This window comes from Rhineura floridana, chromosome 3, assembly GCF_030035675.1.
Source record: "Rhineura floridana isolate rRhiFlo1 chromosome 3, rRhiFlo1.hap2, whole genome shotgun sequence".
Classification (NCBI taxonomy): domain Eukaryota; kingdom Metazoa; phylum Chordata; class Lepidosauria; order Squamata; family Rhineuridae; genus Rhineura; species Rhineura floridana.
Window position 1 is genome coordinate 197,261,896 of NC_084482.1, and position 24,914 is coordinate 197,286,809.

The 24,914-nt window shown below is 44.3% G+C and overlaps 2 protein-coding genes across 3 annotated transcripts in view; one reads left to right on the forward strand and one right to left on the reverse strand.

Annotated features, from left to right (window-relative positions):
• The window catches only part of LOC133381018 (galectin-1-like), a 149,763-nt gene extending 133,708 nt beyond the window's left edge, over positions 1 to 16,055 (reverse strand). Inside the window, exon 1 of the mRNA XM_061619381.1 lies at positions 16,051 to 16,055. The gene's annotated coding sequence lies outside the window, so the exon portion shown is untranslated. The remainder of the gene's footprint in view (positions 1 to 16,050) is intronic.
• LOC133381007 (zinc finger protein OZF-like) lies at positions 1,545 to 13,652 on the forward strand. Of its 2 annotated transcripts, none has more exons than XM_061619344.1 (4): positions 1,545 to 1,664; positions 4,773 to 4,899; positions 5,712 to 5,822; positions 8,622 to 13,652. In XM_061619344.1, exons 1-4 carry the CDS (start codon positions 1,659 to 1,661, stop codon positions 9,995 to 9,997), a joined length of 1,620 nt encoding a protein of 539 aa, XP_061475328.1. In that variant the 5' UTR covers positions 1,545 to 1,658; the 3' UTR covers positions 9,998 to 13,652. The 2 variants fall into 2 exon arrangements, with proteins under 2 accessions (XP_061475328.1, XP_061475329.1); XM_061619345.1 differs by having other exon boundaries at positions 8,625 to 13,652.
• Positions 16,056 to 24,914: the final 8,859 nt, after the last annotated feature.

Here is a 24,914-nt window from a genome sequence, read left to right on the forward strand (position 1 = left end):
AAAATGTACAGAATGGCATGACTGAGCTGGCTGTTGAATAGCACCTGTGATGGGATAACATCTGTCACTACTTCTGAGGCAACAAGCTAGTTTAGGATGGCCAGGACCGGCTCTGCCCTCCATGGCGTGTTGGAATCAGCTAGGGAGGCTTAGGGGAAAAAGCCATGCATCTGTGGGTTTGAAATTATTCAGTGAAGAACAGGCGATAAATACTGTAAATAATAAAATAATAATAATCTGCCACTTGAAATCACCTAATTTTATCTAATGATAAGGCCTATCAATCCTGTCCATTGGTGCGGTTTACCTACATGATGTGGGTTAAATTCATTTATCTATAAAGATGCATGCACCACTTCTTCAGAGTTTTCCTTTATATCTTATTGGAGAAGGGGACTGAAATGTGGTATACTGGTAAGTTATGCTGAATAAGGTGGCAACCTCCAGCCTCACACACACAATGTTGTAATTGTTTCTGTCCTGCTTTATGTTGTGCTAATTTACCCAGCAGCAGACTTTCTTGCATTGGCTTCTGAAGCGGGCTGTTAAGAAAATGTACTGTTAAGAGTTTTAATTTTTAAAAAAGATCAACTCTCTATATAAAAGCTCCTTTGATCCTACAATGGATCTCAGTGCAGTACTTATTACAACACGCACAAGTAACACATTCTAAATATTTCTAACTCAAACACCAGCTAGAACAAAGGGCAGGGAACCACCATTGATATGCATTGTATCTTTCCAACGGCCATAAGAATGCACTGGATTTCCCTTTGAAGATCATAGTTGGCTTATAAATTTACATCCCGCTCTTCCTCCTCGAAGGGTGCCCACACGCCGCTCTTAACAGCATAAAAGAAAACTTGCACAGTGGGGTTTGGAGCTTGTCCACAAAACAGCAAAACAAAATGCTGCAGTCCATATTGAACAGCCGTTGGAATTAGGGTTGCCAGGTTCAATCCCTGAGACTGATCCTGTATCTTTAGGAGAAGAGAAAGTCAGCCAAGTGCCGGTGTTCTTGCCACCCTGTAATGGGAAAAACCACAAGGTGGAATTCTCCCTTCCCCTGCACAACTTTTAAAGATACAGAAGACCTCGTGGAGGCTGGGCCTGGCAACCAAGAGGTCTTCTGTATCATTAAAAGTTGTGCAGGGGAAGGGAAAATTCCGCCTTGTGGTTTTTCCCATTACAGGGTTGCAAGAACACCTGCACTTGGCTGACTTTCTCTTCTCCTAAAGATACAGGATCAGTCTGAGGCCATGAACCTGGCAACCCTAGTTGGAATGCATTAAGCCTCGCTTTAATACAAGCGTGGCAGAGGACATAATATTGCACCTTGCTCTGGTGCCTGTCTGGAAGGGGTCTTAATGCTACCCCTCCGGGAAAATACAGTATTACAATCGGGTGGGGGAAAAGACTACAATTCCCAGCAATAACTGAGCTTTTTTGCCTGCCTGGGTCGTGAATATCCCGACGTTTCATTGGCTGAGATGGATGCGAAGGAGCCGAGTGATTGGCTGAGGTGGAAAATGGGTGTGGGAGGTGCATGAGTACAGCATCCCCCTCCGGACAGAACGGAGGAGGGAGATTATTCCGGAGTTGCCGGAGAAAGAAATTATTTGGAAGGGTCTCTGGACCCCCCCATCCCCCATTGCCAAATGCAGGTGAGGAAGGAAAGGGCCTCACCGAAGGGGTGCGTGAGGAGCTTTTCAAAACGATCTGTTCTTTACTGTTGCCCAGAGCATGGAGAAACGGGGCTGGTTCCGCCCTTTCCTTGAGTACCCCGCAGTTTGTCTATTTCTAGATGCGGAGGGGGATTGGAATTGGCTTTGGGACCCTTTATGCAATTGGAAAAAGAGGATAGGAACAGAAAACTGCAAATATGATCTCTTAAAATGGCGCGGAGGTAGAGAGGAAGAAAAAGAGGTGAATGTCAGACCTCTGTAGTTCCTAAAGGAGCCTCCTTCTTCGCTTTTTTAGGGAATTAAACTCAGACGTTAAAGGTGCCTTGTATCGATCTATTCTCACTGCATTATTCATTTATTTGTTTAAAAGACACAGGGTTGTGGTGGTTCCAGGTGGGTGATTTCTGTTTCAAACAGGTTGTTCAGATGTCACAAATAGGTCGTTGGCAACAGGGCTTTTTAAAAAAAATTACTAGATTTCCCCTGGAAAGTCTAAATTATTATTATTATATTATACATTTATTTATACCCTGCCTTTCGGCCAAAGGCCCTCAAGGCGGCTTACAAAGAAAAATAAACACAAGTATAAAAATACATCAATGAAAGCGATACAATTTACAAAAATTAAACTAAATAACAAATAACATTATTAAGAGAGAAAAAAATGTCCAGGAAAGAAACTCAGAATTGAAAACCTTGTCTTAAAAGACATCCATCCTTTTTCCTGCAATATTTTGCATCTCAGTGTCACAATTCCGTGAAGCCTGTTCCAACTGAGGGCGGTGGTGGCTCCGTGGTATTTTCGGTGGTGCCAACTCCCGCAGCTTGAGTCCCAATGCCCACCAGCGCCATATCATGGGAGCCAGCAAGGAAGAAGCTTCAGCTGGGGGAGGGCACGGGGTTGCCGGGGGAACGCGGCACCATGGGCGTAGGCTGTACCACCGAGGAAGAGGAGGTGGTGTTAGCGGAGGCGGCAGTTCCCAAGAGGCAGAAAGGCGACTTTGGGCACTCGGCGGGCTTCGGCAGCCAGTCAAGTACTGTGCTCCGCACTTTGTGCAGCTGCTTTCACCTCCAGTCTGAGCACAGCTCCCTGCTGCTGCCGCCCAAGTTTCTCTCCAAAAGCCCTCCAGCAACGCTGCTGCCGCCTCCAGCACTCCCAGTCCCACCAGTCCTCACAGACTTCGGGCTGCAGGCGGCGGACAAAATGGCGGACAAAACGGCAGATGAAATGGGGCAGGAAGAGGTGGTGGCTTCCTTACCCAAAGATAATCCCACCAAGGAGGAGATGCAACCCCAGCAGCAGCGGCCGCAGCCACCGCCATTCCTCCTGCCAAGATAGCTGCTCATACGAACAGATCCTCACCAGAAGAGGGCTGAGATCTAGGCCCTGCTTTGAAGCTTTAAATCTGGATTAAGTGGGGAAATTATATGGTGGCATATTAGTGCCAAAATTTGCATGTGAAAGGAGCATCAGTCCCACCATACACATCTACCTGGAAGTACCTATAGTACTCTGATTGTGCAGAATCTGGATGAAACCTGTTGTTGGACTACAACTACCATCAGCCCCAGACAGTATGGCCAATGATCAAGGATGATGGGAGCTGGGAACTTTTCCCCAAGTCCTCTCCTTTTCTGTTGACCAGCCTTTTTAGGAATTTGCTGAAAAAGAATAGCCTGTATGATGGCCTGGAGAGGAACAGGCTTGTAGATAAGAACATAAGAAGAGCCTGCTGGATCAGGCCAGTGGCCCATCTAGTCCAGCATCCTGTTCTCACAGTGGCCAACCAGGTGCCTGGGGGAAGCCCGCAAGCAGGACCCGAGTGCAAGAACACTCTACCCTCCTGAGGCTTCCGGCAACTGGTTTTCAGAAGCATGCTGCCTCTGACTAGGGTGGCAGAGCACAGCCATCATGGCTAGTAGCCATTGATAGCCCTGTCCTCCATGAAGCTGTCTAATCTTCTTTTAAAGCCATCCAAGCTGGTGGCCATTACTGCATCTTGTGGGAGCAAATTCCATAGTTTCACTATGCGCTGAGTAAAGAAGTACTTCCTTTTGTCTGTCCTGAATCTTCCAACATTCAGCTTCTTTGAATGTCCACGAGTTCTAGTATTATGAGAGAGGGAGAAGAACTTTTCTCTATCCACTTTCTCAATGCCATGCATAATTTTATACACTTCTATCATGTCTCCTCTGACCCGCCTTTTCTCTAAACTAAAAAGCCCCAAATGCTGCAACCTTTCCTCGTAAGGGAGTCGCTCCATCCCCTTGATCATTCTGGTTGCCCTCTTCTGAACCTTTTCCAACTCTATAATATACTTTCTGAGATGAGGCGACCAGAACTGTACACAGTATTCCAAATGCGGTCGCACCATAGATTTATACAACGGCATTATGATATCGGCTGTTTTATTTTCAATACCTTTCCTAATTATCGCTAGCATGGAATTTGCCTTTTTCACAGCTGCCGCACACTGGGTCGACATTTTCATCGTACTGTCCACCACAACCCCGAGGTCTCTCTCCTGGTCGGTCACCGCCAGTTCAGACCCCATGAGCGTATATGTGAAATTAAGATTTTTTGCTCCAATATGCATAATTTTACACTTGTTTATATTGAATTGCATTTGCCATTTTTCCGCCCATTCACTCAGTTTGGAGAGGTCTTTTTGGAGCTCTTCGCAATCCCTTTTTGTTTTAACAACCCTGAACAATTTAGTGTCGTCAGCAAACTTGGCCACTTCACTGCTCACTCCTAATTCTAGGTCATTAATGAACAAGTTGAAAAGTACAGGTTCCAATACCGATCCTTGAGGGACTCCACTTTCTACAGCCCTCCATTGGGAGAACTGTCCGTTTATTCCTACTCTCTGCTTTCTGCTTCTTAACCAATTCCTTATCCACAAGAGGACCTCTCCTCTTATTCCATGACTGCTAAGCTTGATGTGGAAAGATGAGGTGCGTCTGAGTGGAGTGGGGCCAGGTTCCTCCTGAGGCAACTGCTTCTAGTTCTATCTATGTGACTGAGCATTTTGAAAGGGTTTCTGGAGTTGTGGGGACTGAGATGGGGTCTTTCTGTCCTTGCAGGAGCCAGTGACCTTTGAAGATGTGGCCGTGTATTTCACAGAGGGCCAAGGGACCCTGCTGGATCCAGATCAAAAGGCCTTGTACAGAGATGTCATGCTGGAGAACTACAGGAACGTGGCCTCTTTGGGTAAGGAATCTGGTGCATCTTTCTATAGGAAGTCTTGATGTTCCCTTGTCCATCTCTGCATTTTTGAAACAATGTGAATTTATACATGTCTTGGCTTCTCCACTTGGCCTTTTCTCCTCCTATATAAAAAAAATAACAAATAACAGGGCGAGTTGCCTGATATACCTGTTTGCAACAATCTGTGGCAGACTAGGCTGAGGGAAGACCTAGGCATTGTTGAGCCATCATTCATTCATGCATCTGCCCCATTCATTCATTCCTTTGCAAAAAGTTCTGTACCACCAATATTAACAAAAAAATACAAGAATCTGTCAAAAGCACACCTTCAGCTCCCAGTTGTTTCTTTACAGCCCAGATTGTCCCTGCATGGGTTTGGTTTGGGAAAATGGCCTCGTAGGCCAAATTAGGAGCCCTGTCAGACATAATTAGGCCCAGTTCCCCACTGGTGTTCCAAACATTCAGACTTTCCTCTTCTACCAGGCATTTTTAACAGCATTTTTAAACAGTATTTGAATAGCATGTGTTTTAATTTGCCTATCGGTTTTTATGGGTTTTAATTTGGTATGGTTTAAATTTGTATACTTGTTTTTAATGTTTTTAATTGTTGTAAACTGCTGAGAGAGCTTCGGCTATGAGGCAGTATATAAATGCAATCAATCCATCAAACTAACTAACATGGGGGGTTGTTGTAAGTCATTATGTGGACAATGAAAGTGTAGTTCCCTCTCTGGAGGTTTTTAGATGCCATGTGATGAGTTTGGGCATTTCTCCACATCTCCTTGATGTTCGTTATTCACTTCTTCCCTGGATAGGATTTCCGTTTGCCAAGCCTGATCTCATCTCCCGGCTGGAACGAGGGGAAGAGCCGTGGGAGCCGGATTTTCAAGGTTTGGATGAAACTGAGAACTCCAGCGCGAACTCAGGTAAGATATCAGGGAGAGGCAGCTGACCAAAGACGCTCTGGTGATTTCTTGGACCTCTGGCCCTTCCCCTTTCAAAATGCTGAGATCTCTTCTCCATCAGTCACTCTCTTCTGAAGGCAGAAGAGAGAGCTGCCCTAAGGCAGCTTCTGAGTATATACATATTGGCCTAAAAAATGGACCTTCACTATTATTTATTAATGAAAACATTTCTGCCCTGCCTTCCAATCAAAGATTCCCAGGGAAACTAACTACAGATTGTGGCCCTATGTAAACTGAGTGATCTAGAGGACATACATGAATCCCCTTCTGGAGAGGAAGATTGGACATCGGGTCTGAGCTATGATCCAGGAGGCTTGTTTGCTCTCCACTTCAGTGGCTCAATGAAGATGTCGACCCAGTGTGCGGCAGCTGTGAAAAAGGCAAATTCCACACTAGGAATCATTAGGAAAGGTTTGGAACGCTGTCCGATCGCCTCACTTCAAAAAGGATATTGTAGAGTTGGAAAAGATTCAGAAAAGAGTGAAGAAAATGATTCAGGGGATGGAGCGACTCCCCTATGAGGAAAGGTTTCAGCATCTGTGGCTTTTTAGTTTAGAGAGAAGGCGAGTCAGAGGTGACATGACAGAAGTGTATAAAATTATGCATGGCATGGCAAAAGTGGATAGAGAAAAGTTTTTCTCCCTCTCGTAATAGTAGAACTCAACATCCAATGAAGCGGGATGTTGGAAGATTCAGGACAGACAAAAGAAAGTACTTTTTCACACAGCACATAGTGAAACTCTGGAATTCACTCACACAGGAGGCAGCAACAGCCACCAACTTGGATGAGTTTAAAAGGGGTTAGACGAGTTCACGGAGGATAAGGCTATCAGTGGCTATTCACCGTGATGGCTATGTTTTGCCTCCATGGTTGGAGGCAGTATGTTTCCGAATACCTGTTGCTGGAAACCACAGGAGGGGAGAGTGCTCTTGCGCTCAGGTCCTGCTTGTGGGCTTCTGTGGGCACCTGGTTGGCCACTGTGAGAACAGGGTGCTGGACTAGAGGGGCCACTGGCCTGATCCAGCAGGCTCTTTGTCGATACCAAAAGGTTTCCCTGGACGGTAGGACATTTGAAACATGGGTGGAAGGACATGAGCTCCTGGATCTCTGAAAAGAAGTTGCAATCAGTGCAAAAGAGAAAATCAAAGCACCATTGCAAAAAACTTGGTTTTCTCTCTCCTGTAATTTCTGGCTTGCCTAATTACATTCTTTCTGTTTCCTTTCTCTGTTCTACCTTCTGTCCTCCATTTCTTTCTCCTGCTGACTTTGCATATTTCTACATGTCCTTTGGCCTCCATTTCTCCTTTGTTATGCTGCATCTGTTGGTTTTTGTTGTCTTGTCTTATCCATGTTAATGTACTTTAAAGTCCAACCCTTTTGGTTTCCCAGTCTGTTGGCGCAAATATCTCAAGATTTGCCCTCTCATAAGAACATAAGAAGAGCCTGCTGGATCAGGCCAGTGGCCCATCTAGTCCAGCATCCTGTTCTCACAGTGGCCAACCAGGTGCCTCAATAGGAAGCCCACAAGCAGGACCCGAGTGCAAGAACACTCTCCCCTCCTGAGGGTTCCGGCAACTGGTTTTCAGAAGCATGCTGCCTCTGACTAGGGTGGCAGAGCACAGCCATCACGGCTAGTAGCCTTTGATAGCCCTGTCCTCCATGAATTTGTCTAATCTTCTTTTAAAGCCATCCAAGCTGGTGGCCATTACTGCATCTTGTGGGAGCAAATTCCATAGTTTAACTATGCGCTGAGTAAAGAAGTACTTCCTTTTGTCTGTCCTGAATCTTCCAACATTCAGCTTCTTTGAATGTCCACGAGTTCTTGTATTATGAGAGAGGGAGAAGAACTTTTCTCTATCCACTTTCTCAGTGCCATGCATAATTTTATACACTTCTATCATGTCTCCTCTGACCCGCCTTTTCTCTAAACTAAAAAGCCCCAAATGCTGCAACCTTTCCTCGTAAGGGAGTCGCTCCATCCCCTTGATCATTCTGGTTGCCCTCTTTTGAACCTTTTCCAACTCTATCCTTTTTGAGATGAGGCGACCAGAACGGTGCACAGTATTCCAAATGCGGCCGCACCATAGATTTATACAACGGCATTACGATATCGGCTGTTTTACTTTCAATCCCTTTCCTAATGATCCCTAGCATGGAATTTGCCTTTTTCACAGCTGCCGCACACTGGGTCGACGTTTTCATCGTGCTGTCCACTACAACCCCGAGGTCTCTCTCCTGGTCGGTCACCACCAGTTCAGATATGTGAAATTCAGATTTTTTGCTCAAATATGCATAATTTTACACTTGTTTATATTGAATTGCATTTGCCATAGTCTTTCGCCAGCCAATCCTTCCTGTTGGCTAATGTTTTGGTTAGTTTTGTTTCAGTCTCTCTCTTTCACGGGCACCCACATTCTCCCACAACACATTCCCCTTCTTAAATGTGAAAACCTGCCTTTCCCACCATTCCTCCTCCTCCTCCTTTTCCGTTCCTTGTATCCTTTCTGCATTGCCTCTTTTGGAAGGTGATCCTCATGGTTGGGTTGTGTCATTTGAATGATTAGTAACTCTGGCGTGAATTAGGGTTTGGGATAATGAGATTAAAAAAGAGAGAAGATGCTAACGGACAGCTTCTGTAGTTGATGTTTCAAGATTGCCAGTCTTAATAGCTCAATCTGCTCCCCCTTCAAACCTGTTTTCCAAGTTTTCGTCTTTCCCATCCTCTGAAGTAAATAATATTTGTTTGACCTTTATCCCAGCAGATGAGAGTTGGAAAAAGGACTCTTACATCACGTGGGTGACACATCTTACTCAGAAATCAAGTCATGCCAGGTATAAGCGACTTCACACAGGAGAGAAACCCTACACATGCTTGCAATGTGGAAAATGTTTTCCTTTGAAATCAAAACTTGTGATGCACCAGAGTGACCACACAGGGGTCTTTAAATGCCTGGAATGTAGAAAGTGTTTTACTCAGAAATCAGATCTCACGATTCATCAAAGAATCCATGCAGGAGAGAAATCATACCAATGCTTGGAGTGTAGAGAATGTTTTTCTCATCCATCACACTTGGTAAAACATCGGAGAACCCACACAGGAGAGAAACCGTATCAGTGCTTGCAATGTGCGAAATGTTTTGCCCAGAAGCCATATCTCATGACACATCAGAGAGTCCACACAGGAGAGAAACCATATAAATGCTCCGAGTGTGGAAAGTGTTTTGCCCAGAAATCACATCTCATGAGACACCAGAGAGTCCATACAGGAGAGAAGCCGTATAAATGCATGGAGTGTGGTAAATGTTTTGCCGACCATTCCATCTTCGCAAAACATCAGAGAACCCACACAGGAGAGAAACCATATAAATGCTTGGAGTGTGGGAAATGTTTTGCTCGAAAATCAGTACTCATGAACCACCAGAGACTCCACACAGGAGAGAAACCATATCAATGCTTGGAGTGTGGGAAATGTTTTGCATGGCAATCTTATCTCACAGATCACCAAAGAGTCCATACAGGAGAAAAGCCATACAGATGCTTGGAGTGTGACAAATGTTTTGCCCGGAAATCACATCTCATGATACACCAGAGAGTCCACACGGGAGAGAAACCGTATAAATGCTCCGAGTGTGGGAAATGTTTTGCCAACCGTTCCGTCTTTGCGAAACATCAGAGAGTCCACACAGGAGAGAAACCATATAAATGCTTGGAGTGTGGAGAATGTTTTGCTCGGCATTGGTATCTCACGGACCACCAGAGAATCCATACAGGGGAGAAACCATATCAATGCATGGAGTGTGGGAAATGTTTTGCTGACCGTTCCGTCTTCGCAAAACATCAGAGAACCCACACAGGAGAGAAACCATATAAATGCTTGGAGTGTAGGAAATGTTTTGCCTGGAAATCACGTCTCAAGATACACCAGAGAGTCCACACAGGCGAGAAACCGTATAAATGCTTGGAATGTGGGAAATGTTTTGCCGACCCTTCTGACTTCTCAAAACACCAGAGAGTTCACACAGGCGAGAAACCATATAAATGCATAGAATGTGGAAAATGTTTTGCTCGGCAGTGGTATCTCATGCAGCACCAGAGGGTCCACACAGGAGAAAAACCAAATAAATGCTTAGACTAGAGTGTAGGAAATGTCTTTCTTTTAAATCAGTCCTTCTCAGTCACCAGAGAGCCTATGTGGATAAGAAACCTTATGAATGTTCCAAGACATTTCCTGTACAGCAGAGAACTATGCATGTACTCTTGATATCTGAGAATGTGCAGGTGAGCGGTTTTTTTAATTGTATACTTACGGCCATCAGAAGACATATTAACTCGTGTGGGTCCCATATACTAAGCTAAAATAGAGGTGGGTGATGGGAATGGATCAGTTGTCAGGAAACCAGGAACAAAGACAGTGCTCTTCTCTCTGACTTCAGGAATGTAATAGGATAATACATATCTTCTTTCCAAATTTAAAATACTGATATGCTGTCTTTCTGCCTATAAAATATGCTTGTCCCACACTGTGGGATGCTCTAGCTACTACATAAGGGCGGAAAATACCCTTTCTTCAGTCCTTTGATACTTCTGATGCGTTGGCTCCTCAGATGTCCCTGAGATGTTGTCTTATTGCAATATTGGGAACTTCTCCCCCATGTTAGGATAGTGCTGTTTGAAAATGGGATTAATTTAAGAACATTTTCACTTTTTATATAATATTCTCTTTCAAAAACTTACTGTTTTTTTAAAAGAAATCCTTATTAAATTTCCAAATTCCAGAACACCCTCTCCCTTTTAATGTATTTAATGTATTGATCAGCACATGCTTCGAAGAAAGCACTATAAAATCCAGTAGGGCTCACCGAAGGAGAATGCCTAAAACAAGTGACAGAACCTTGTCTGAAGCCCAGAGAGCAGAGAGTCCCTTTTCAGCCTAGTAGGGTGTGGGTTACTTTGGGCCCTCCTAGCTGCACAGAGGTGCTTTTCCAGGCACATTCTGCCCTTTGCATTGCTCTCTGCTTGGAAGTCCACCCTCTCATTTCAGTCTGGCTTGTCAAGATGGAGCTCAGCACTTAATCATGTCATATATGGGGAGTGCCCCATAGCTGTGTTGGAGCTCCTGCTCTGGATATAAAAGGCCCCAGGTTGGAACCGTAGCATCTCCAGGCAAAAGGAATCGGGTAACAGGTGATAGAAAAGGCCTTTCTTTCTTGTCCTGAGGCCCTGGAGAGCTACTACCAGGCAGAGCAAACCAGCCTTTCCCCAACCTGGTGCCCTCCAGATGTTTTGGACAACAACTCCCGTCAGCCCCCAGCCAGCAAAACATCGGGAGGGTGCCAGTTTCAGGAAAGGCTAGAGTAGACTCTTTCCCAGTTGTTGAAGGGGAATTTTGAGGTTCGCTGGACCGGGAGTCCTTGAGGAAATTGAAGACACAGGCTTGCAGCAAAGTTAGGCCTTTATTGGTTATGTGTGCATGGTCAGTCTCCCATGATGTTGGTGGAGAGCTGCGACATGGCACTGCTTGCCTGGGTTTTTATACATTCCAGGACAAAGACTTTAGCAGTAACGAATCAGGAGGTTACACATCGGCATTACATAGACATTGCATTGGCATTGCATTATGTTCTAGTCAATTTGGCAATGTTCAGAACTTCACATACCAGTACTTTTAGGCTATGAGCTAAGCATTTCAGTTAATGCAATCCTTTCTACGTCTTGGAGACTACAGGAATGTTCAGTGTCTGTTCAGTGTTATAGAGTTCAAGCTGTACCATCTCAGCTCAGTCAGGGAAGACATCTCTGAAAAGAAAAAGGTTCTGGCTGGCTATTAAACTATTAAAATATTATAAACCTTTATAGCTTTATAAAAGAACATATTTTGCTTATTGTTTGTATATAAAAAATCCCCATCATTGTGACCTTTAGATTGTAAGCCTGTGGGCAGGGAGTGTCTTGTTTGTTGTTTTTATTAATATTTTGTAAGCCACTTTGGGAACCTTTTTGGCTGGAGTGAGGTAAAAATGGCTATAAATGAATGAATGAATGAATTTTCTGTCCTTCCTCCCATATGAGCCCAGGGCAGAAAACACATCAGTGATAAAACAATACAAATGCATTGAAAATTCAGTGTGAGCAAATTGAAGTAGTCAGAATTATTCAAGATACAGAGCCGTTAAACATTCATTATTGGTGAGATATCTTTTCAGGCTGGAGTCCATCCATGAAAAATATACTGAACATAGGATGGCATCCTGTGTTAACATTTCTTATAATTGTTATAATATTACTGTTATTAGTATGCATTCTATATGCACGAAGTACCAAACTGTATCAGAATATCCAGGCCTTAATCTGGCAGAATAATGCCAGATGCCTTAATCAGTTATGAAGGAAGCAAGTGTACCAAGGGGTAGAGTTGTATTGGCATCTCATGGAATATGGGTGTATACATAGAGGGGATTAGTTATTGGTACATCACATGCTAGGGATACCTTTGGGCTGAAGGCATGTAACAGGTTAATGCTTATTATTCTGTAAAATAGTCTTACTATTCTCTAAAATATTGGTATATTATGTATGGAGATGGAACTGCTGCTCAGAGCATGGGAATGTTGATCATTTGTCTCTTTCAAAGCTATGAGATTACCATAATCCCACAGTATCCACCTGGTACTTGTACCAGGCATGATGGTTGGTCCGTTATCTGTCTTGGCTACTTGCCACAAAGTAAGTGCTGTTTTGGCCTTGTGAAAGAATAAACATTGTCACAAGCATTAATGTATAACCCAAATAGGTGTGATTAATTGCATTTGATTATATAATGCCCTGCAAAACCCTCTGATGTGGAACCCAGCATAGACCATCGATCACAGTGCTATGTATTCAAGCTACAGCGATCCTTTCACTGTTCTGAGGATTCCCAGTTAGCTACAGGGATGTGAGAGTAATAATCTTTATGTTTTCTGTATGGTTTTCATAAGTAGCTAAATAAACCCTTAACTTTTCATTTCATTTGTGTGATCATTGTCTCAAAGCCACAAAGAATCGTTGCACTTTGTCAATACACACATAGCTCACTGGCAGCCAGCACAGTGCTTTCAGGACCGGTGACACATGGTCCCATCAGCTGCCCCACTTACTGATGTAGCAGCTGCATTCTACAATAGCTATGCTAGCTGCAGCTTCCAGACCACCTTTAAGGGCAGCCCCACATAGAGGACATTACAGAAGTCCTGGCAGGAGATCACTAGAGCATGGACAATGTGGCCACCCTATCCCTGTCCTGGAATGGCTCTACCTGGTGAACCAAGTTAAGCTGGGGTAGCCACAAAAGCCACATGTGACCTTAGTGACAAGTTGAAATCCATGAGTACAACCCCTCCCAGAGCAGGTTGTTAATATCCAATTCCCAGACATGGGAACTGCCCACCCACGGCACCTCCATCTTATCAGGATTCAGCCTCAGTTTACTGGCCCTCATCCAGCCCATCATTGCTTCCAGACAGCTGTCTAATACCTTCACAGCCTCTTTATTTTATTCAGATCAAATGGATCTGATCAGTCATCCTTTTACAATAAAGGGATTGATTCAAACAGCAGAGGCAAACATCAGACTGTTCAGGAGGGCCCAGAGAGTACAGTCAACTTGACCCAGGAGACTGGCACTGCTTGGAATAGATGTCCTAATGGTGACCAAGGGCTGTAAATACCTGCTGTTTCTTAACCCTGTCTTTCATATATATTTGTTAGACCTGATCAAGCTGATGTCTTTAATTGCTTTGCCAGTATCAAATGTGAATCCTGCCCCAGGCATAGTTTTAGCTATCAACCTAGTGTATGCAAATTTATTTGTTCATTCACAGTTGTAGGAAATTATTTATTTATATAATATATTTAACAAAATTTGTATATTGCTTGAATATAAACGCCTGTAAGTGGTTTACAAAATGTTAGTTATCAATAAAACCGTTTTGAAAAGTAATTAAAACCTATTTTACCTCAATGTTTTGTATTTTGATATTTTGAATGTTTGTTGTAAGCTGCTTTGGGCACAGTTCACTGTGGAAAGGCGGTGTATAAATAAACTCAAATAAATAAATAAATATTTAAAGCAATTAAGACAGCTACCGAAAGATCAAAGCAGATCAACATCTATTTGTCTGGATAGGCTTGTCTAGACAAAAAAAAAAAGTTTAAACAGGCACTGAAAGGAATACAGCAAAGGCACCTACCTGATGTCAATAGGCATGAACTTCCAAAGAATAGGTACTGCTATGCTAAAGGAGAATTGATGGAGGTTGTGGTGCAGGGTTGATTTGATTTAAATCAAATTTATTTAAATCATAATTTAAATCGCTCCTCTGAAGGACTCAGTTTTCATGATTTAAATCACAGTTCAAATCACTAGTGAGGAAGATTCCATTTAATCATCATTTTTAGTTATTCTGAATTGTTTTCAGATTAATTTTCATCAAAAAATGGGGTGATAATTTGGTCATTTTAGTACTCAAGCAGAATGGACTTGTGAAGTGATTCAGGAGATGAACCAGCTCCAACCATTCAATTAATCGTGATATTTTTGTCACGATGTGCCAGAATGACCACCACCAAACCGGCTTTTAAATTGTACTAATAAGATTGTTTATTCTCCTGGTTAGTTTTTTTCTTCAACAAACAACAACATTAACCAAACATGCACATGGATGTTTGAATGGTTAACTATTTCAGTTTGTAGATAAATGTAAAGTTCTTTAAAAAATAAAATTTAGGCCATTTCAGAAGTTTTTTTCTTCAACAAACAACATTAACCAAACATACACATGGATTTTTGAATGGTTAACTATTTCAGTTTTTAGATAAATGTAAAGTTCTTTAAAAAATATAATTTAGGTCATTTCAACCAAGTTAATGTGAGAAACTGAAAATATTGGGTGATTCAGTCATCTTCACTTTTGTCTTCCTTATTTATTGTCTGGAAAATAAATACAAGCTTTCCTGCTTTTTCAGGTTCAAATTTATTTCTCAATTTAGAATGAATTAATCCAAAGGAAGAAAAATTCTCTCTAGACCTGCAGAAGAGGCTACAGATGTTAAGAGCCGGATTACCACTTCAGTGGTAATCTGAAAACAATTCCCATCTTTGCAAGGGTGACTGAAAAGACCCAATGACTGAGGGGAACATGGGTCGAATGCAGCTCCGCGGAGCTCTTGATGGTCTATATCTAGTAGTCTCTGCTTGGCTATCATTTTAGCACTCACCAAATCCATAGATGTCAAATAGGAAGGAGAAAGACCTACTGTAGTAACTATACTCCATAGCCTTCCTCCAGTGGATTCATAGGCATCTGTCAGTACTGTTGTGTGCCTCCTCAATCTCCGAGCGGTGAAATTCCAGGGGTCCCTGCGCTCATCCAGGGTTTGGTTTCCTTTGGGAAGAAGGTGAGCGGAGACTGCGGTGCCTTTATGAAATATGATTTACACACATTCCAACCTGAGCTTAGGATGGAGGGGTTCAAGGCATCAGCTGTCCAATATCCAGCTTTTCCATCAGTGTTACAGGAGGCATTCTAAAGCCATTGTGCAGAGAGATAACCTCTCTGCCTGCCTCCAGTTCCCAGCCTTTCTCTAGACACAACTCTACACACACTCAAAGCACAAACCTCTCCTAGGCACAGGGGGGAGGGGAAGGCTCTCCTGAAGAGTTTAAATGACAAAAGGATCTTCCTGGCCCATTCAGCAGTTTCTGGGCACCTAAAAGGCCCATTAACAACCTGGCCACTCTATTAGCTTAACAAAAGAAACTCCAGCAGAGCCAGCCCCTCACCCCAAGGCACAGGATTCCAAATCAGAGGCTGGAAGGGGACTCACAGGGATCATTCATTCCAACCCCCAAACTCACAACAGTACTTTATAGACCAAAGAATTAGAGGTAAGCACGTAACTATAGCGAAGCTAGAAATGAGAAGAATGGATACAAGCCAAACATTTCAAAGAATTCAACCCTGCTTCCAGATAAAGGGGGCGCCAGCAACACATTTAGGAACTTTAAAAATTAATTTGAAGAAGTGAGATTGAATATAGGAAGGCTTTTTCCCTAGCAAGGTTTATTGTTTTCCCTTCTAAATTACTCGATGACAGATATAATAAAACTCTCATGAAGTCTAGATGTTGCCCCTGTAACAATGCAGAGGTTGAGTCCATTCGTGTTCTTTTGTATTGCAGTTTCTATAAAGAAGCCAGGAAGGACTTAATATACCTTATTATTCAGTCTTTCCCTTGTCATTCTAGCGAATGATTATATCACTTCAAGGTACTAACAAGTCAAATACAGAGCAAGTAGCCAAATTCTTGGACTTGGCTATTCACATTAGACCATTAATGATTGTTTGATAGTCTACAAACCAAAGGTGTGTTATTTGATCCTTTGTGATTTTTTAAAAGTATTATTTCACAAGGTTGTAATAATGGTTTTATCTGACGATTCAATGGTCTGTTGACTGTAATAGAATTTGATGTGACTTGATTGTGTACCTACTTCCTTATCAAACCTATATCTCTGAATATGTATTGGATATATTCAACAATAATGTACTTCTACTAAAAATGATTAAATGGAATCTTTCTCACTAGTGATTTAAACTGTGATTTAAATCATTAAAACTGAGTCCTTCAAACAAGCAATTTACATCATGATTTAAATAAATTTGATTTAAATCAAATCAACCCTGCACGACACCGTCCATCAATTTTCCTTTAGCATGGCAGCAGTACCTATTTTTTGGAACGCCCTGCCTGTTGACATCAGGCAGGTGCCTTCGCTGTATTCCTTTCAGCACCTGCTTAAAACAAAAATGTCTAGGCAAGCCTATCCAGATAAATAGATGTTGATCTGTTTTAATCTTTTAGCAATTGTTTTAATTGCTTTAAATAGGTTTTAATGACTTTTTAAATAGTTTTATGGATAATTTTAATATTTTGTAAACCTCTTAGAGGTGTTTACATTCAAATTTTGTTAAATAAATAAAATAAATAGTTGCTTTCCTACAACTGTGAATGAACAAATAAATTTGCCCACACTAGGTTGATAGCTAAAGCTAGTGTAACTTCAGTTTAGCTACGCCTGGGGGGAATTCATATTTGATACCGGCAAGGCAATTAAAGACATCAGGTCTAACAAATATTTATGAAAGACAGGGTTAAGAAACAGCAGGTATTTACAGCCTTTGGTCACTGTAATGTTCCTCCCCCTGGCACCACCTGTGATACTCCCACCCGTGGCTACCAGCAGGAAGAAACGTAGTTTTTATTTTTCTTTAGCTCACCCTAGCACAGATCTCACAAGATCCCACTGCTAGGCAGCACCACCAGTCACTCCCTGTAAACAATACTGCTAGAGACTTTGTCTTAGTCTCCCTATGGCTTGTTACTTTGTGTCTGGGTGCCCTTGCTGTCCACAACCCCCTTGTATCTTAGTCTATAAAGCATACAATCCTGGGTTGCTCTGGATACTTGACGATGTTACAATATCTCCCTTCACCGCTGTCACCATTTATTTGATACTGTTTCCCTCCAGCCTTGGTAATTACCCTGCCCTCCCTTCTGGTCTGTGTATCCCCAGCCAAGGATCAGGCTTTTGGTAAACTGATAAAAGTATTTATTTGATAACACCAGGAAATAACAAAATTACTTTAGGAATGTTCAACAAACGTATGGTTTCATATAGTGTCACTCTTTATGTTTCCAGTCATATATATTCTGCCTAAATACCAGCCAAATATAATCCAACCCACAACCAACTCCAATCCACACTCCACAACCAATCGCCAACAACTCCCCCACAAAACAAAACCCTGAACCAACTGTCATCCTCTCATTTATACCTTCAGCCAAACGCTCAGCCAATCATCATACAGCATTCTCCAGCATTCCAGCCCATGTACTCCCCCCTCTCACTCAGTCACTTACCATATATCACATAATAAACCCGCACTTACCATAGAGAGCCTTCGGGCTTAGGGCGGTATATAAATTAAATAAAATAAAAATAAATAAATAAATTTACAGATATTAAAATACAGGGACATCACAGTCACCATTAGGACATCTATTCCAAGCGGTGCCAGTCTCCTGGGTCAAGTTGACTGTACTCTCTGGGCCCTCCTGGACAGTCTGATGTTTGCTTCTACTATGTTTGAATCAATCCCCTTATTGTAAAAGGATGACTGATTTCCTACTCAGTCATCCTTAGTCTTGTGCTTTTAAGCAGCCAAGATATGGCTCTGTCACATCAAGCAAATGCTCTCTAGTTATTTATGCACTGCTTTCCCACAGCTTTAGCATGATCTCATTTCTAGGTGCTGTTTATCATTTCCTGTCCTGTTGTTCTCATGCTGTGAACTGAGCCTGCACTTCACAGCCCAGCAATAAACAGAGAGCTGTAAGAAGCATTGATCCTTAAGGGATTCATTTTTATGAAGAGCTCTAGTTCAAGCCTCAAATATAATGGCTTCTAATTAGCATAAATCCAAGCCCCTGAATGCACACCAATAAAGGCAGGCTAGAAAACCAACTTGCTTTGCATACCTACAGGTAAGTATGCTGATGACACACAGCTCCAGATGTCCATTTGATCTGAATAAAAAAGAGGCTGTGAAGGTATTAGACAGCTGTCTGGAAGCAATGATGGGCTGGATGAGGGCCAGTAAACTGAGGCTGAATCCTGATAAGATGGAGGTGCTGTGGGTGGGCAGTTCTCATGTTCAGGAATTGGATGTGATCAACCTGTTCTGGGAGGGGCTGTACTCATGGATTTCAACTTGTCACTACGGTCACAAGTGACTTTTGTGGATTTTATTTATTTATTTCATTAAACTTATAGACCGCCCCATAGCCGAAGCTCTCTGGGCGGTTCACAAGAACAAGAACAACATTAGAAATACATAAGCATATACAATATAAAAACACAATTTAAAAGTACAAAATATTAAGAATTAAAACACTTCCAATAAATGCAACATGATTAAAATAATTAAAATGCCTGGGCGAAGAGGAAAGGTTTAACCTGGCGCCGAAAAGACAGTAACGTTGGCGCCAGGCATATCTCCTCTGGGAGGGTGTTCCACAATAATTTTACGCGGACTTGTTGGGGGTGAGGGGACCTGCTTAATTGTGTGAGGCAGAGAGGGGGACATGTGTATAGCGGAGAGGGTTACGGTGGGGCGGGTGGGAAGCCATGATATTAAGAAGCTAGACGGCAGATGCTGGAGAGGTGCGGATGGCAGGTCACACCAGTTTAGGGGAACAAGGGATAGATGCATAATATCCATCCCTTGTTCCGGGCCTGTTCATAGCCAGAAGACAACTGGGGGATGCATGACTCCATCCAACCTTCGACTGCTGTTGTGTAATGCCAGGTCTGTGGTACAGAAAACATCACTCATCCATGACATGATCGTGGATGAGAATGCAGACCTGATGTGCATTACGGAAACCTGGCTGGATGAGGCCTCAGCCCCTGTGCTTGAGGCCATGTGTCCAGTCGGTTTCCAGTACGTGCAGCAGCCGAGGGTTGGTAGGCGGGGAGGGGGAGTGGCAGTCATCTATCGGGAGTCTTTGATTTTTGCCAGACCCCCTCTCCAGGAGACCAAGTTTGTTGATTGCATGTACTGGAGGTTGGGCCCAAAGGGCAGTTTAGGGATTCTGCTTGTGTACCGCCCACCCCGCTGCACAGCAGACTCCCTGACTGAGGTGCTCGAGATTGTCTCGGGCATGCGGGTCCTTTCCCCCAACCTATTGGTATTGGGGGATTTCAACCTGCACGCCGAGTCAGCTCTCATAGGAGCGCCTCAGGATTTCATGGAAACCATGACTTCCTGGGAACTGCACCTTAGTAATACTGAGCCCACCCATGTAGCCGGTCATGCTCTTGACCTTGTGTTTGTCTCGGGAGGGGGAGGAAGTCCTCTGAAAATGGGGGCTGTTTCTTCTAACCCCGTGTCATGGTCAGATCACTATCTGGTAAATGTAGACTTCTCAATGCCACACACCCTCCGCAGGGGACAGGGACCTATTAGGATGGTCCACCCCAGGCGCCTGATGGAGCCTAAGGGATTCCTGAATGCGCTGGGAGAACTGGAGCCGTCTGAAGGTCGCCCGGTCGAAACCCTGGTGATGGAGTGGAATGGGGGATCTCTGGGGCAATAGACCGGGTGGCTCCGAAATGTCCTCTCCCCCTGAATAGAACTCAGACTGCACCCTGGTATACACCACAGTTGCGGGGTCTGAGACAGGAGGTGAGACGACTAGAGCGCCGGTGGCGGAAATCTCACTCTGAAGACGATCGGACACTGGTTAGAGCAGCAATAGCTGCCTACCAAGTGGCGACAAAGGCAACAAAGAGAGATTTCTTTGCTGCCTCTATTGCGTCCGCAGAGTGTTGTCCCAGGAGGTTGTTCCAAGTGGTCCGTAGCCTGGTCGGTCCACCTGCGCAGGAACCCATGGAACTTTCTAAAGCCTCCTGTGACATATTTGCTAAACACTTTGCTGATAAAATTGAGAGCCTGAAGAGCACGATTCCGTGCGCCGTGAATACAGGAAGTGGGCCAGAGTTGGCCAGTTGCATTCCGGTCCGGTGGGATAGGTTTCAGCCTCTTCCCTCTGAGGAAGTGGACAAGGTGCTCTCTACTGTGAGGCCGACCATCTGTCTGGTTGATCCTTGCCCCATGTGGCTCATTATGGGCTGCAAAGAGAGACTGAGCGAAGGGATCAAGGTAGTAGTGAATGCTTCCTTGGAAGAAGGTGTAATGCCATCAGCCCTCAAGAAGGCGGTAATAAAGCCCATTCTGAAAAAGCCCTCCTTGGATCGCCAAGAGTTGAATAACTTTCGCCTGATCTCTAATTTACCATTCTTGGGCAAGGTGATTGAGCGAATGGTGGCCAAACAGTTACAGACACACTTGGATGAGTGTCAATAAGCATATAGATAGAGGTGATCCAGTGGACATAGTGTACTTAGACTTTCAAAAAGCGTTTGACAAGGTACCTCACCAAAGGCTTCTGAGGAAGCTTAGCAGTCATGGAATAAGAGGAGAGGTCCTCCTGTGGATAAGGAATTGGTTAAGAAGCAGAAAGCAGAGAGTAGGAATAAACGGACAGTTCTCCCAATGGAGGGCTGTAGAAAGTGGAGTCCCTCAAGGATCGGTATTGGGACCTGTACTTTTCAACTTGTTCATTAATGACCTAGAATTAGGAGTGAGCAGTGAAGTGGCCAAGTTTGCTGATGACACTAAATTGTTCAGGGTTGTTAAAACAAAAAGGGATTGCGAAGAGCTCCAAAAAGACCTCTCCAAACTGAGTGAATGGGCAGAAAAATGGCAAATGCAATTCAATATAAACAAGTGTAAAATTATGCATATTGGAGCAAAAAATCTTAATTTCACATATACGCTCATGGGGTCTGAACTGGCGGTGACCGACCAGGAGAGAGACCTTGGGGTTGTAGTGGACAGCACAATGAAAATGTCGACCCAGTGTGCGGCAGCTGTGAAAAAGGCAAATTCCATGCTAGCGATAATTAGGAAAGGTATTGAAAATAAAACAGCCGATATCATAATGCCGTTGTATAAATCTATGGTGCGGCCGCATTTGGAATACTGTGTACAGTTCTGGTCGCCTCATCTCAAAAAGGATATTATAGAGTTGGAAAAGGTTCAGAAGAGGGCAACCAGAATGATCAAGGGGATGGAGCGACTCCCTTACGAGGAAAGGTTGCAGCATTTGGGGCTTTTTAGTTTAGAGGAAAGGCGGGTCAGAGGAGACATGATAGAAGTGTATAAAATTATGCATGGCATTGAGAAAGTGGATAGAGAAAAGTTCTTCTCCCTCTCTCATAATACTAGAACTCGTGGACATTCAAAGAAGCTGAATGTTGGAAGATTCAGGACAGACAAAAGGAAGTACTTCTTTACTCAGCGCATAGTTAAACTATGGAATTTGCTCCCACAAGATGCAGTAATGGCCACCAGCTTGGATGGCTTTAAAAGAAGATTAGACAACTTCATGGAGGACAGGGCTATCAATGGCTACTAGCTGTGATGGCTGTGCTCTGCCACCCTAGTCAGAGGCAGCATGCTTCTGAAAACCAGTTGCTGGAAGCCTCAGGAGGCGAGAGTGTTCTTGCACTCGGGTCCTGCTTGCGGGCTTCCCCCAGGCACCTGGTTGGCCACTGTGAGAACAGGATGCTGGACTAGATGGGCCACTGGCCTGATCCAGCAGGCTCTTCTTATGTTCTTATGTTCTTAAGCAGATTACTTAGATCCATTCCAATCGGGCTTCAGGACTGGACATGGAACTGAAACAGCCTTGGTCGCTCTGGTGGATGATTTAAGGAGGGCGTTGGATAGAGGAGAATATGCCTTCCTCGTCCTCCTGGATCTCTCAGCGGCTTTATCCTTTTAGATCGCCTGGGGGGAATGGGAATAGGGGGCACTGTTTTACGGTGGTTCCATTCCTATCTCTCAGACAGGCATCAACGGGTAGCATTGAGATGAGATTTCAGACCCTTGGCTTCTCAATTGTGGTGTGCCACAGGGTTCTATCCTCTCTCCCATGCTATTTAACATCTATGTAAAGCCGCTGGGAGCCATCATCAGGAGATTTGGGTTGCAGTGTCACCAATATGCGGATGACACTCAGCTCTATCTCTCGTTTAAGTCCTCACCAGAGTTGGCTGTGGATACCATTTCCAAGTGCCTGGAGTCCATAAGTGAATGGATGGGAGGTAATAGGCTGAAACTGAACCCCGACAAGACCGAGGTGCTGCTCGTGGGAGATAAGAGAAGGTTAGGAGATATAGACCTGGTGTTTAATGGGGTAAGATTGCCCTGAAGGACCAGGTCCGCAGCCTCGGGGTCATCCTTGACTTCCAGCTGTCCATGGAGGCTCAGGTTTTGGCAGTGAGCTGGGCAGCTTGGTATCAATTATATCTAATACAGAGGCTGCGACCCTACCTTCCTGTTCATCTGCTCCCACGGGTGGTACATGCCCTGGTCTCCTCTCGCTTAGACTACTGCAATGTGCTCTACGTTGGGTTACCCTTGAAAATGGTCCGGAAATTACAGCTGGTACAGAATGCGGTGGCACGTTTAATTAAGAACAGCCGTCACCGTGATCACATCACTCCGGTGTTAGAAGATCTACACTGGTTACCAGTTGTTTACCAGACCCAATTCAAGGTGTTGGTATTAACCTTTAAAGCCCTATACGGTTTTGGCCCAGTTTATCTGAAGGAGCGCCTCCAGCATCACCAAATATGCCGCCTAACGAGATCAGCCTCACAAGACCTTCTCTCAGTCCCACCAGTAAGAACAGCTAGGCTGGTGCGGACCAGAGAGAGGGCATTTTCGATTGTAGCCCCCACCCTCTGGAATTCCCTGCCCTATGACCTCCGCCATGCCCCCTCCCTGCCAAGTTTCTGCCGAGCCTTGAAAACCTGGCTATTTAGGCGGGCATATAAGCTTCCTGGGGTGGACTAGTCTTATCTTGCTACAGTTATGGGTGGTTTTTAGCTTAATTATAGTTGAGGTTCCTGGTTTATACGTGTATTTTATATGTTGTATTTTATCTTATTGTGTACGTCGCCTAGAGTGGCCGCTAACCCGGCCAGATAGGTGACTCAGAAATAAAATTTTATTATTATTATTATTATTATTCGGGGGCCACCACTGAAAAAGCCCTTTTTCGTGTTGCCGCCCTCTGAGCTTCCCTATGAGTAGGCACTCGGAGGAGGGTCTTCGATGTTGAGCGTAGTGTACGGGCAGTTTCATATCGGGGGAGGCGTTCCAACAGGTATTGTGGTCCTGTGCCATGTAAGGCTTTGTAGGTTAAAACCAGCACTTTGAACCGGGCCCGGAAACATATAGGCAGCCAATGCAAGCGGGCCAGAATTGGTGTTATATGGTCAGACCGTCTGGTCCCCGTTAACAATCTGGCCGCTGCATTCTGCACAAGCTGCAGTTTCCAAACCGTCTTCAAAGGCAGCCCCACATAGAGCGCATTGCAGTAATCTAATTTTGAGGTTACCAGCGCATGAACTACTGAAGCGAGGTACTCTCTGTCCAGATAGGGACGTAGCTGGGCCACCAGCCGAAGTTGGTAAAAAGCACCCCGTGCCACTGAGGCTATCTGAGCCTCCAGTGACAGGGATGGATCTAAAAGAACTCCCAAGCTACGAATCTGAGCATTCAGGGGGAGTGCAACCCCATCCAGAACAGGTCGAACATCCACCATCTGGTCAGAAGGACCACCCACCAGCAGCATCTCAGTCTTGTCTGGATTAAGCCTCAGTTTGTTAGCGCTCATCCAGTCCATTGTCGCAGCCAGACATCGATTCAGCACGTTGACAGCCTCACCTGAAAAATATGAAAAGGAGAAATAGAGTTGCATGTCATCAGCATACTGATGGCAACGCACTCCAAAACTCCTGATGACCGCACCCAGTGGCTTCATGTAGATATTAAAAAGCATAGGGGACAGAACTGACCCCTGCGGAACCCCATATTGGAGGTCCCAGGGTGCCGAGCAATGCTCCCCAAGCACTACCCTCTGGAGACGGCCCGCCAAGTAGGAGCAGAACCACTGTCACACAGTACTGCCCACTCCCAAATCAGTGAGTCGTCCCAGAAGGATACCATGGTCGATGGTATCAAAAGCCGCTGAGAGATCAAGGAGAATCAGCAGGGTCACACTCCCCATCTGTCTCCTGACAAAGGTCATTGTACAGGGCGACCAAGGCTGTCTCCGTGCCAAAACTGGGCCTAAAGCCTGACTGAAATGGATCCAGATAATCAGTTTCATCCAAGAGTGTCTGGAGCTGGTTGGCAACCACTTGTTCCAGGACCTTGCCCAGGAATGGGACATTAGCTACTGGCCTATAGTTGTTAAAAAATTCTGGGTCCAGGGACAGTTTCTTCAGTTGTCTTACTGTCGCCTCTTTCAAGAGGCCAGGGACCACTCCCTCCCGCAAAGAAGCGTTAATCACTGCCCTGGCCCAGCCGGCT